The sequence below is a fragment of the Apiospora marii genome (genome assembly GCF_038362585.1).
Source record: "Apiospora marii strain CBS 49790 chromosome Unknown utg000004l_segment0_segment1, whole genome shotgun sequence".
NCBI classification, from domain to species: domain Eukaryota; kingdom Fungi; phylum Ascomycota; class Sordariomycetes; order Amphisphaeriales; family Apiosporaceae; genus Apiospora; species Apiospora marii.
This window is the reverse complement of record NW_027117376.1, coordinates 200,710-214,597: the sequence shown is the minus strand read 5'-3', so window position 1 is coordinate 214,597 and position 13,888 is coordinate 200,710. Positions and strand designations below refer to the sequence as shown.

Sequence of the window (13,888 nt, the reverse complement as noted above, 5' to 3'; positions counted from 1 at the left end):
AGACACGACACAGGCTTCATGCAACTTCCGATGTTATCTGCAAGTGCAAGATTGCCGATATCGTCGTCGTCGCGTTTGATTTGGCACAGACACGCACAGTCGCTGGTCGCTCTCCGCGTCGTGTCAGTAAGTACAACGTATCATACATACCCTTCCACATTGCATATCGCAATATGAACGTAGTAAGGAGTCAAGTTAGTATACTTGCGCCCCCAGCCCGCTCTTCTCTCTCACGTCTCCCTCTCGAGAAGGCCCTTGGTTGGATATGGAGAATTACACCGTCACACACGCATTCTCTCTCCCTCTGCCTCTCCCAGCCCAACCGCGACCCAAAAGCAAAAGCTCCGCTCCCGGGTGTGTGGAAAACCGCCGCGCCGGGCACTTAGCTTAAGTCCCAGGGGGGAGGGGAAGGGAGCCGCGGCAAAGCAAATACACCCATTGGTACGGACTGGTCCTCGGCGGGCCCCCCTCAAAACCGTTTTGGGAAGATCTTAGTTTGGGCCTGGTTACTTAGTTGGGTAATTACAGATTCCCGACCGCCGGAGGAAGATTTGTTTGAAGGGGGGGGCCATACGCTACCACAAGGCATGTCATGTGTGGTTGGTCGTCTTGGGACGAGAGGAGTACAGAAGAGAGAAAAAAAAGCGTACCATGGACGTGTCACGATGCGATCCAGCAGTCTGTCAGTCTAGCAAGTCCCCACAAGTGGGCGGAAAGGGAGGGGCCCTGGAACTGCTGGGCTCAACGGGAGACGGCTAATATAGAAAAAATACCTTATCAAAAAAAAAAAGATGTCACCGGATCCCCAAAGGTGGTAGGTACCTCGAGGCGGCTGTACATATCTGCAGGGTATCTGCAAGGTAGCATCTGTCTTAGCAGTCGACCAGCGAGGCAGATTATGTTAGATATTAGTAGGTCGTCGGCGATGGAGCATCTCGATTAGTTTCATCTCCCTCCCAAGGGGTAGGTGGTAGGGTGGCAGGGTGGCAGGGTTGGGTGGGTGGTGCAGCGGGTTATGCAGTGGTAATGGTGATGGTATTGGCGTAGGTGCGTAGGCGGCGTAGGCGATGGTTGGCATTGGCATTTGGTAGTAGGAAGTGATAGGTAACAGTGTGGTGGTAGCCTTAGATAACCTCCTACGGGCGGGCGGGCTCTCGGGTGACCAGGTCCACCCGAAAAGTGAGGCGGGCGGCTACTGGGGACTTTTTGATTTCCAGTTTTTATTTTTTTTTGGCCCTCGTCGAGAAATTCTGGGCATACATACTTTCGGCGTGGTGATCAGATACCCAGATACCGTTGCATTCCACGACGCGTTACGGGGCCCTGTCAAGGTTCAAGGGGCGGTGTGAATGGATGGAGTCCCCTCTAAGATCGTATCGCTTGCAGCCGAGCCCGTACCGTACTTTGCCTGTTGTCCCAGTGCAGTGCAGCCTCTGTTTTTAATCTTGGAGAGCGAGGCACAGCACGCACTGGCACCGCGAGAGAGGGTAGCAGTGGCAGCCATCAAGTCCGGCAGTGTGGCCTGTCTCCAGCTGTCTGAGCCATGTAGCTACATGACCTACCAGCAGCAGGTGACAGGTGACAGGTGGTAGCAATCCTCCGTACAAACCTACTCGCAACAAGCCAATGGCATCTGAATGGATGGAGCTCCTTCAGTACGCAAACCGCCAAGATCAGCAGAGAGACAGGCCTTGTCATTGTATCAGGACAGAGAAGGTCGAGTCCGAGACCCGAAGCCCGGTGTGTAATGGTAAGTCGCCAAATAGAATCGACATGCCTCCCGGGGCCCCCCCTACCTCCCTCATGCAGCTGCTGCCGCCGCCGCCGCCGCCGCCGCCCGCTAGGTGGACAGCAGTTGACATCATGAGCGTCGGATTGTTGGGGACGACGACGTTCGTCTATCTTGGTGGTCTCCCGATAGATCTCGCGATGAGAAGACGAGAGAAAGCCCGCGATGGGCGATGCTTCCATCTGTCCCTCCCTCTCCCGCGCCCGATTCGATGGATCTGCGCGCTCCGTCGAACCACAACGGCTTGATTCTAGTTTTCGATAGTTCGATGGCCGCACCACCGCGGGATCCTCTCGCTTGGGGGCGACGTGCCATTACCATCTCATCTCGAGATCAATTGCGCCTCCATCCCGGTACAGGTGTATATTGCGAGACGTTCCCCGTCGGCCCTTTGCCTTCTGCTCCCCGGCCGGCAGGCCCAAACGGTAGAGAAAGGGGGCACGGTACCCAAGTGTAGTGATAGATGCAAAGATCGACAGGCCCCCGGGCATCTCCCGGATTGCCGGTCCGCGATGATACGTACACCTTCATCAGAGATACAACGCTGATCGTCTGATGCCGAGGCAACAGGCAACCATTCTCTTCACAAGACCGGTAGCGTCATCTTAGATGGGAGGCGTCATCGGCATGTGACTTCAATTGGAATTGAGTTGGGGCTCGGAGTGACGTCCGGTTCCATGATCCTCTTTCTGTAGCAGGTACACGTAGTGTGCAAGAGTGTTGATTGCCTTGCTGAAGCTTCCGCCTGACGGCACGAGTAGTAAATGAATCAGCAGGGAACGCTTCCTTGGCTTCATCGGCCTCAACGAGCCGCAATTGCCTCAACCCAGGTAATCTATGAGCCCCCGGAGACGTATGTAGTAGACACGAGAGTCCTCGGCATCCAAGTAAACGAGTAAGCCCATGATTATCGTGAAGAGCACCACAAACAACGCCACGAAACCACGTAACGGCCGGAGGCGTGATGTGATGATGTGATGTATAGATATATTGTTTCTCTCTACTGAACAACGAAGAGCGAGAATCTAGCTTGGTGGTTCATCTATGATGATGATGAGAGAGAGAGAGAGAGAGAGAGCAAAGAAAACAAGAGGATCATCTGCAGCCACCCCTGAACTTGCCGAGCAGCTTCTCCAAGTCCGGTACGTCGAGCCCCTTCCACCCTTTACCCTCCTGCTCCCGGTCGGTGATGTCGATAACCGAACCGACGAGGTCCTTTGTAACCTCGTCGCCGACAGTGCTGTCGTGCTGGTAGGCCGGGTGGCGGTCGACGAAGTCGCGGATCCAGCGGGCCGCGGTCCAGAGCTCGCCGCTGGCCCGGCGCCGGATGAGGTCGAGGTACGTCGCCAGCTCGCAGCGCGTCTGCACATCGACATTGACCGAGTCGAGGTAGCTCTCGACGATGGGGATGAGGCCGGGGAAATTGTTTTCCTCCGAGTGCGAGCCGTTGATCACCTCGTCGATGCTCATGAGCGCGTACTCGTCCTCCACGGGACCCGTCGGCGTCGGGGGCCGACTAACCATTGGCGTCGAGGTGCCCGATGCGCCACCTCCTCTCACCGGTCGCGTGGGGAAGGGGTTCTTGCGGAAATAGAATTTCTTGTTGAGGACGGCATCGCGCGCGTGTGCCGTCTCCATATTCTCGTCGACCTTGGCGATGGGTATGTAGAAGTTGAGGTCGAAGGAAAGGATGGCACGGGTGATCAGGACCATGAAGACCGAGAAGGCTGCGTTCTCAAAGTCGGTGATTTGGATCTCCATCGGTCGGAACTCGACGCGCCAGCCAATGTCACTTCCAGCCGGCGGAGGCTTGAACCGCATGTGTTGCCAGTTCGTCGACTGGATGTTTTCAAAGTGATCCGCTTTGGACATATCGAGCTCCTCAAGGTCCTCGGCAAAGATGACAATGGGGTCTCGAATAAAAAGATGAGCAAAGTGCGTGGCAAGACGGTCGTCCATGCCGCCCTCCATCAACTTGTCCTTGATGTCCTCGTCAATGATCAGATCGGGGTCAAGGTACTCTGGCCGCAAGCGGTTGTCCGTAGAGATGTACGTGGAGTTGGATGCATATCGTGATTTAGGTATTCTCCAGCGGCTGTGCTTCAGGGGCTACTTCATGTCAGTACAATGATTCAAGACCAGAGAAGAGTATCAACACACCTCTTCGCCAAGCTCCTCCTTCGTGCGGTCATCGACAGCCCTGCTGATTTGATTCCAGCGGACGTCGGTGTCTGCCAAGAACCCCTTATAAATAGGGGTGGCCGCTGTCAGGGCCAGCATGATGGGACCGATGGGGCTCAGCTGGTCGTACATTTTTCGGCCTTCGGTAATGTTTTTGGCCTGGAAGGTGATTTGCAGACAACAGCTCCCCATGCCGAAAGCCATGGCATCCATGTGGATGAAGTTATCGGGGGAAGCACCGTTTCTCACATCATCATCTTCTGGCCAGTTGTGGAGATCGTAGTTTACACTGGGGTCCTTCCAAGGATTGGGTGTGTTCTTGTCATGGAAGACGGGGACGTTGACTTGGACTTTCCTGCCGCGTCTCCAGCGGATGTTGGCGGCCAGTGTGGGAAAGCGGATATGGGGGTTAGCAATCTCATCAGGCACAAACTGCGAGCGCAGTTTGGATCCAGAGGGCGGGTAGTAGGGATCAGTAAATACCCCTGGTACTCCTAGTTGGGGGAATGTTGTGAGAGTGATGGGGTATTCGTTGCTTTTCATGTGCTCTTTGGCGATCTTCCTCCTGAAGACCTATTAGAGGGTGTCACAATTTGGGGGGTCCCCTCCGAGCTTACCTGAGCTTCATATCCGGCTCAACCCCCAGGAGTTCTTTGAACCCAATGCCCCATGGCTTTCCAGGGGTTGCCTCGAGCATGAATCGCCCGAATTCGGGGTGGAAGACTGGAAGTGGGTTGGAGCTGTCGGCGTGTAAGCAAGCAGGCACGACTCAGTGCAACATGGGAAAGGTAATGGACTTACTGTTGGCTCTGGGTCTCCTGAATGGCCGGTACACCACCTCCCTGGTTAGAGAGCTCCTCGTCGGCAGCCAAAGCAGTGAGAATATCAGCCTGGCGAAGCGACAAAAGCACCTTGGGCTCATCCTTGGAGTACGTCACAACAAGGTACTCGACCTAGGGTCCCAGTCAACGATCTGATGCAGCTTGTGCAAGTCAATTGAGAATAGTCACCTCATCGCCCCATAGAAGAGCATCTCGCTCCTTGGTTTTGGCCTTGTTCCATATTTCGAGTAATTGCTGTGAACCCGTCGTCAGTCCCGTCAACTTCCAAACAGGGGGCGCCTTCAAAAGGAAGCGCTGCATCGGTAGACACACCTTGATGCCCCATTCTCTAACTTGATTTGCGTTCTTCTTGGCATCTGGCCAGTCCAGAGCCGTGCCTTCAGCACTACACAAATATCCTGTCAGTCCCCATGGTCAAACACCATTGGATCTGGGTTGTGACGTACAGCAAGCCCATCCTGGAAATACACCCGTGGATACAGATAAAAAGAGATAAGAAGAATAAGCGGCTGGTCCCTCGCTACTCGCAATGAGCAGTTGGCGACGATACTGTTATGGGCGGCGGACCTTGCAGCACCTAGATGTACTGGAGGAATGTAGAGCTGTAGGCCATTAGCGCCGAGTCATTCAAAAGCAGTACACTCAACCAAATATTGGATATATCACTTGAGGCAGTTCATTCGGATCGACCAACCTAGGAATTGCAATGCTCTATAATAGGCTCAGCCAAGCAACGAAGTTAGATGTTGATTTAGGGTGTTCGGGAAGGGTGTATCATGCCCGGAGATAACTTGGGATTGCGTGGTATCGGGGGTTTTAATGCCGGTTTTTCTGTGACTTTTTTTTTTCTTCTTAGGTTGCTTAGACGCCCTTTTTGGATAACTCTGGGTGTTCCGGTAACAAAACCGATACGCCTAGATAGATAGGTAGATAGGTGAGGTTAGGTATCTTCTTCAATGACACGATGATTTTGCCCCGCACAATAATCAAACTGACTTCTTCTAGCAGCAAGGATGCTCGTGGTTCTCGAGGATCAACGTTGCGCAGAATGAGCAGTTGCGTTCACTGTTGATGCCGGTTGACTGGCTTCCAATAACGGACCCCGGCAGAAGAAAGCACGCAATACCCCAAGGCAGTTGCAGTCGCTCCAATTCGCTGCCAATGGACGATGGATGGCCGGTTCGGGAGGGGTGGTTTTTCGGTGTTAGTGAAACTAGTCTTATCGTCAGCCACCGCTGGGAATCGCGAAAAACCCCAGAATGCAGAAGCCGGTGCCTTTTAATAATGGGCACTTTCGTCCGTCTCGTCTCGTTTTGCTCCTCATATATTTCCCTCAAGTGGTATTATTAGAGACTTAGTCGAGTCACGGTTGTGGGCCGGCTACGAAACTCGTCGTCTCCAAATCCGCACATGCTTAGAAATCCAATTGCATCAACCTACAATCATTTGATGCCGACTTATTAATAATGTCAAATGTTGCTCCTTCCTACTTACTTAGTGCCATCCTTAGGGCGTGCGTGGGCGCCAAACACCATCGTCCCTCACCCAGCCACAGATCCAATTCTAATAACGTACGTTCTCAAAACATACCTTCAGCGTCAACGAGATTTCACGACGCAGGCTACATTGATTTGGAAGAGGTTCATGCTTTATAAAAGTATATCAACATGTGTTGTCGTCACAATCTCACTAGTCCCGTTTTCCGCCCTTTAATCTGTAATGGCCACCGCCATCTAATTGAACCCCTCATAACCTATCATTAGCTGGACGTCCGTCTTTACTTTCCCTGTGAGGCCGATGTTCTTGACCAAAGCTTTCCAATCCCACATCCGCCGCCGCCCTGGTCTTGGTTGCCATGTGAGACGCATGCTCTCGGCGACCGCCTTCTGCATCAGCTTCATGCCCGTCTGCCGGGGAATAATGCACGCCGCCTCGAACTTCTTGCTGCTCGAAACCCGCGTATGGCTGGACCTTGGGCGTTCGATGCGACTTGTGATCCTGCGAGCGGCTCCGGACATAAGCGTCCTGAGGCGGCTCGTCAACTGACGAACTCTCCTCCCCTTCTTCCTCTACAGTTTGGCCCATGACGCATTCACGCTCGGTGAAGAGCTCGGCCGGGTATGAGACATGGCTGTGGCCAAGACCGGCTCCAACGGGCCCAGCGTTGCCTGCCTTGTGGTTGCGGCCTCCTTCTTCATCACTCGATGTATCGCTTCTCCTGCTGCGTAGGCTTCTCTTGCTGACTTTCCGTACGAGCTCTCCGACCATGGCACCACCTCGCTGCAGATCCCCATATACTTCCATCCCTCTGTGCCCAAGCTCAGTACGGGCTGCTTCCAGTGCCTGCCGGTTAAGATGAGTTCCCTCATCGATCAGCCTGTTCTTCCTGCGAATCTCGCTCCAGCGCGTCAAGGAACCAAGCTCAAGGATATTCATACGTCGGTTTTTGTCCAATGGGTTGCCAATGACGAGGGGCCTCCACCCAACGTCCTCCTCGGGTATAGCTTCTAGATCTTTACGCCCAGTGGCTTTGGCTGCGGCAATCGCGGATTCTCGTCGTCGGAGACTGTCCCTGCGCGCTTCAGTCCACCTTTCCATCTCGGCTGTCCTCGAATCTGGGATGATTTGGACATGTCTGAAGCGAATGAGGACGCTGATCAGCAACAACGTTAAGACGAACAGGATAGCGGCTACCACTCCTGTGGCTGCCCTTTGTCCCAGGTTTCTCCGGGCTATGCCGCCAATCCCAGTGGCCCCGGCCGCAAATACGAAGCCAAACGTGTGGACAATTGCATATCCTGCTGTGACGCGTGGGAAGGAAGAATAGTTGGTACGCTTTTCCACGTTGTTCGGGTTTCTGGAACGGCCCGTCATGCCAGGCTCGAGATCAGAACAGTCCCACGTCTCCATGATTATTCCGTTGCATTCGGATATTGCTAGGCACGACAAGAACCCTACCAATGCCGCAAATAAGCAGGGGACTGCAACGGGGACGGGAGGACCGTATGAAAACACAGCATACATGGAACCTGCAATCGGGAGTACAAGGATGAAGATTGCCCGACGCACCAGATGCGAAGTCCAAGCCAAGTTGCTGGTGATGGTCATGCTGTTGGTGGCCACGGGATTGTATCGGGCCCTTGAGAAGAAGTTTGCCTTTTGAAAAGGGACTGCAATCAAAGCACCGATGGTAACGGACGAGACTGCAGCGCCAACCAGAGGCGAGTGCAGTCGATAATACCTCGACGTCAGTGATCCGAGTAACTGCATTCGTCTGTCAGTGGAGGATGGGATTCCTGATGTTGACGGCTGAATCTTACCACGATAATCAGGACGATCTGGGCATAGATCCAGGCCAAGTATACGGCCATTGTAGCGAAACCCGGTTGTCGCAGCATTTCCAGCGAAAGTGCAATGCCGTGATACATTTCCTGGCCCCACCATCTGGGACCGTCTTTGACACGATGCATCATGATTTCTCCCCGGGCTACCCGTCGAGAAACCCGGTCCCCAACTTTGACTTCTGCCACCGACCGCCTCCATGCTGAGCGACGAACCTCGGGCGTCAGTACATTCAGTATGAGTACGCCGGCAATCAGTATGATACTGATGTAAATACCCCATGAGGGTTGAAGGGTGTTGATGACCAGCGCACCAATGAGAAAGCCGAGTCCGAGAGACCCGATGAAGCACTACGTCCAGATCCCAAGCCATACACCAAGCCCCCCGCCGTGTCTTCTTACATCATAGTCGTCTACAAGCTCGCCATGTGGGTTTCTGCTCATCAAGGAGACGCCAAACAAGTCTGTCAGAATGGAGTGGAAGTTCATACTGGCAAACCCCAAAGCCACCCCCATCAGTGCCCTGGACAACAGTAGTGCTGTGGTCCAAAGACTGGTGTAGGTGATCCTGGGGGTACTGATCGCCAACGCTTGGGGAAACAACAGCGGCATCGCCACAGCTAGACTGGTCAGGATATATGGTTTACGACCATGCAGCAATGGCAGTGGCCAACAGAAGAAAGTCGGGAGTGCCATGCCAAGGTATAGGCCGACGTTTCCCAGAATCGCCGAGTGATTGAAATCAACGATGAAGTACTGAATGGAGGGAACCAGGCCCGCGTATATTCCAATGAGAATACCTATTAAAGCAGTGCTGATGCATGCCACAGTGGCTGCATAATACTTCCGGATCGGAGACCAGTCCCGAGCAATAGGCTGCCTTTTGCGTGATTTGGTCAAGCTGAAGCTTGCGTCACGAATACTGACATGTGATCTTCCTCGGAGGCTAACGTTGCGCAACTCGCGTGCTTTGTTCGCCGCCGACCGTCGAATCGAGGCTCCTGTGGCATGTACAGTCCTTTTATGGTGAGGATGATCTGGTGGTTGCACACCAATACCCATCAGTTTGATGGGATTTTGCTGTCTGGGCAGCGTGCCAACGGCGGTCTCGTCACCGGATGCGCTGCCATCTAAGCTACAGGCGTCTGCCTCTATGCGATGAATTTCAGTAACTGCCTTTTGCTGAGTGTAGGGAGTCTCCTGCCTGTTGGCATTTCTGGAAAGGCTCTTCGAGCTTAGCCGTGAAGTGAGCGGCGGTTGGTGAAAGACACGAATGTATTCGTGGACTTCTCTGCTGCTTGGCACATCCTTGATGTGACGTTTGTTGATCATTGGTTGGTGGTCTTCAACATACGCATATGGGGCAGGGTGTATACTCTTCCGCCTTGAATGCTTGTCGGGTAGTGGCATCGGCAAAACTGGACTGTGATCGCTTTCTTTTGTGATTCGCATTTGCAAACTTGATTTCCGTCGAGGCAGTTGCGGCCCCCTAACCTGATCCCGGGGAAGTTCAGGGGGTAGCAGACCCTTGCGCTCCATTGATCTCAGAGGGAGAGCCTCACACCCATGGGTCAGTCCCTCAACCGCTCCAATAAAGACTATTGGTGGTGTACAGAACCCTGGCATATGCTCATCGTCTTCACTCGTATCACCCAGAAGGCTCTCGTGAACACTGACGGGCCGCGAGATCTCGGACAAGGTGTCCTTGCGGGTATACCAATGCCGATCATCGAGTTCCCCATCATCGATGTGGGTTTGCTCATTTGGTTCCGTGACATTGTTGGCAATGTGTAAAGCCTCGTTCAACAGCTGTTCGAGATTTGTCATGGCGTCGTTGATGGCATTGGTATCAGCGGCATTTTTGTCAGAGAAGGTAGTGACTGCCGTCAAAGCTTCCTTAGCAGAATCATCCAATGAGCTTTGGTGACTATGCTTCTCGTGTCTGGGGTGTATCTTCTCCGGTAACTGCGTCAGTCGATGATGGGTTGACTTTTTATATTTGAGAAGCTCACGGAGCCATTGTGTAGCACGCCTCGGGTCAAAACCCTCTGGCAGAAAGGGTTGGGCTTCTCGATTTGGCTTGTTCTCCTGGTTCATCTCTTCCAAGCCTCGGGAAACATGACTTGTCGATCTTCGCCCCTGGCTCAGAGGTTGCTGCAGCCCAAGTCGTTCTTGCAATGCGTCGACGCTGAAGGAGCGTGTGCTTGACCCTGGTTGATATTCGTGCGCGACTGCTATTGGCGTTGACTGTTTTGAATTGTCAACATTGATCAGAGGGAAGCCCTCGAGAGATCCTCTGCCGCTTCTCGTCTCCTTATTGTCAACTTGTATAGGGATATCACCCCAGTAGGAGGCAGCCTTGAATGACTCCTCCTCCTCGAGGAGGGGTTGACCTGCTGGTAGGGGGAACTGATCGATAGACGAGGGATTGATTGTGGGCCTTCGGGGGGTGTGGAGGATGATTTTGGTAGGCCATGATACGATTGCACTTTATCGACTGAAACGTAACCTTGGTGGCTATGCGCCTCATGGCGATAAGGCTCATTTGGTTGAGGGTCGGTAGAACTTTCGCTTTGGCGGATGACAGCCATGGAGTCACTAACATCGGCTGGCCGGACCTTAGAGATCCCTTCATGGCCAGAGTGCGATACTTCCTGCAACATAGGCTGCATAGCAGGCCGTACCTTCGTCATCGCACTGTGGTCTCCATGGAAGTGTTTTGAAACATCGACTTCGGCTTCGCAAATGTCCCCACCAGTTAAAGTACGGAAGACTCGGCCAGTGATGATCTGAGGAGGCGACAACGAGCCTTGAGTCTCTGGAGTCCTGATAGGAGAGTCGCGTTCTACTTCTGTCCCTGCATCGCAGAAGTCTGCTCTGCTGATGAGCCCGGGATGGTGAACTTTCGAGTGATCACCAGGGGCGTGCAGAGCTGGGTCAATACAGACGATGCCGGGAGGTTTGCGTTCTTTGCTGTCCAAAGCCACTGGCTCTGAATAGGTGGTATCCAGCGAGTTGTTCCTTGTCTCTTCTTTTGTCGATGGAGGAGGCTTGACGTCGGTTGTGGGAGAGGGGTCCTTCAAAAGAAGGGGGGTGCCTTGAGTGAGTATAGGAGGTGCAGGTAGATCCTTTTCAGCCGAAAGTTGAGATGCCCCTGATTTCAACAAGGCATGTCTATAGGAGCCATTCTTCGAACCGGTGGATCGAATGGAGGTAGGCCGCGTGCTAGGAGCTCTCAGTGACATATTTGAGGGACTTGGGCGAACACTGGCTTTTGGAGATACCTCAGCATCGCGTGCTGACATCCGCTCTGGTTGGTCTTGGGCGGCGAAGAGATCTCCGGGAACTGCGATATATCCCTGCTTCTTGGTCTCTGCCTGGTCACCTTGATGATCCATGTCGAAAGAATGAACAAGCCGGATTCTAATGGAAGTTGCAGAGGAGTGCTCGGGAAGGTTGTGGTAGTCCAGGGACTCGATTGCCGACTCCGATCCACGAACCAGAGAACGTCGGAATTGGATCAGTTTGGCGGCGGTCACTCGTTGTCTCGCAGATGGTGCACTCGAGGCTCGCCGCCTAGGGATTGGGTCCATCAAGTGGTTTGGGGAGATGGAGGAATCGTTGGCGACCACTGAGACCGAGAAAGTCCAGTAGCCAAAGATCCCATGACAGAGTCAGGGTTATGGCTAGTGGCCAGTGTATGTATCATGTAGTATAGGGATATATAATAGGTCGATGGTGAGATGCAAGGTAAGGCTAGAGAGTTGAGGACCAAAGGAGACAAACCCGAGGATTTGCGTAGAGATGATGACGGTTGTTTCTTGGCGTATGTGGACGAGGTCGAGGAGATCCAACTTGGAGGAGGTAGGTTGTTCATGTGAGCCACCAAAGGCAGTGCAGCTTCCTCGCCACACCATGAAAGATCACGTACATTAGGTACCTACCTCTTACATTATCAAACGGAAGTGGCTAGCTGATCTTGACAGGCATCCGCACTTTCCCCATGAATACAGGCTAGATTGAAAGATCATCCAACGACGGCCACTATAAGCAATTTTGATTTTGATCTTACCTTGCACATGGATAGCGAACATAGTGAGATACTCAAATGGCAATATTCTATAGTTCGAGTAATTATATATCAAGCGTGCCACACTCAATTCTGTCAATTCCCATCACTCTGACTTCAACAATAATATGAAAGCCTAGAGTGCAGCACTACCCAAATGCTTCATGAACTCAGAGTCGATGAAAGGCACCGTGGCATCGCCGAAATCAGTAGTCGATAGTGCGTTCTGCGCCACGCCCGTCAAGCTCTCCCACGCGACCAGGGGCTGCTGCTGGCCGACGGAGGCGGTGAAGCCAAGGGAGTGGTCCAGCAGGCCGATGATGCTGTAGTACTTGATGAGGACGCCGTCGTCCTTGAAGGGCGGGCTCCTGGTCGTGGTGTACTTGCCGTGGCCCGAGGCCGCCACGCCCAGGACCGCGGCCCCCGGAGACTCGGACGCGAGCCACACCACCACCGACCCCCAGTCGTGCCGGTGCCCAATGCCCAGCCATGACTCCCACTCGGACGGCTCGTCTTTCGGCCAGTACCACGCGTACATGATGGCGTAGCTCCCGTTCACGGTCGCCGCGCGCGCGTAGATCTGGCCTGTGCTGGCGAGGCAGTCAGCAGATGGGCTGCCCTTGGGCTCGAGACCCTCACTGTCTAACGAGTCAGCACATGATGACGGATTATATTAACGTTCTTAGTTGATGGTCTTCTCCAAGGCATAAAAAGGAAGCTGCTCGACGCACTTGGTGTTACCCTGAGCGTCGACAGCTGGGTATGGAACGCAGCCTGAATCGCGGAGGAGATACGGCTTATACTTCAAGTACAGCTCGCCAGCGGTACTGGAAGGCACCGACTCAGGAAGGCCGACAATGTCCCCGTTGCCGATGGGATCGCGCTGCTGGATAGGCTCAGCGAGGGCCTGGGCGGCAAGGATCGCCAGCCCGAGAGCCTTGAGGACCACGCTGAAACCCATGGCAGTACAGATAGGCCAGAATACAGAGAAAAGCGGGTGGTAATGGACGGATTGACGACGTCTTGCTGGTTTTCATGAAGTGTATTATGTTGGAATATGTTTTGAGAGTTTCGAAGGTACTTCGAATTATACCTAAGGTTGTTTCTGAGTTTCTTATTTTCGAGGTAACTTGCTCTTTGTGAGTGTTTTGTTTCTGCCGGGCAGCCTTGGTATGAATCGAAAAAAGAAGAACAAGAAGATCAAGTGTGTTATTTTGCTCGTAGACCCAAGCAAGTGTCATGGCTATTTTCATATAGAGTAAAGGAAAAATAGAACCCCAGCGCTGATGGCGCCGCCAGCCATGCCTGTTTACATGCTCGTCCGTTTCGCAGTAAGCAAGGCTGCTATTGCAACGGGCAGGTGCGATATACGCCTGCCCTGGCAACATGTGTTCCTTTGATGCATATGTATCCAAGCCTACCTAGCTTTCTCACCAATGAACATGTAAACCTCAGAGCCAGGGGGCCATGTCAAGCCCGGAACCGTCGCCCGACGGCAACCACGCGTGCCTCTGCAGGTTCCCCACCCCCCTTGTTGAAAAAGTAATACTACCTACCGTCCGAATCCTATTGGCTTTGCTACCCCCTCTTTTTGATCAATCGAAGAGGCAAGCTCAAGAGATGCTACGTTACTGCCGACTTGTCCGAATTTTATACCAAGTGAGGA

The 13,888-nt window shown here is 53.3% G+C and overlaps 2 protein-coding genes across 2 annotated transcripts; both read right to left on the bottom strand.

The window, feature by feature from the left end:
• Positions 1 to 2,884: 2,884 nt before the first annotated feature.
• PG985_007057 (Glutamate--cysteine ligase) lies at positions 2,885 to 5,269 on the bottom strand (the record flags this gene model as incomplete). The annotated part of the gene is made up of 6 exons (XM_066826826.1): positions 2,885 to 3,898; positions 3,950 to 4,535; positions 4,588 to 4,710; positions 4,772 to 4,923; positions 4,981 to 5,197; positions 5,259 to 5,269. The coding sequence occupies 6 exons, from the start codon at positions 5,267 to 5,269 to the stop codon at positions 2,885 to 2,887; spliced, it is 2,103 nt and encodes a 700-aa protein (XP_066684501.1).
• A 1,289-nt stretch (positions 5,270 to 6,558) lies between these two features.
• PG985_007056 (uncharacterized protein) lies at positions 6,559 to 13,183 on the bottom strand (the record flags this gene model as incomplete). Its single annotated transcript, XM_066826825.1, has 6 exons — positions 6,559 to 8,076; positions 8,133 to 8,504; positions 8,556 to 10,593; positions 10,635 to 11,784; positions 12,376 to 12,860; positions 12,954 to 13,183. 6 exons carry the CDS (start codon positions 13,181 to 13,183, stop codon positions 6,559 to 6,561), a joined length of 5,793 nt encoding a protein of 1,930 aa, XP_066684500.1.
• Positions 13,184 to 13,888: the final 705 nt, after the last annotated feature.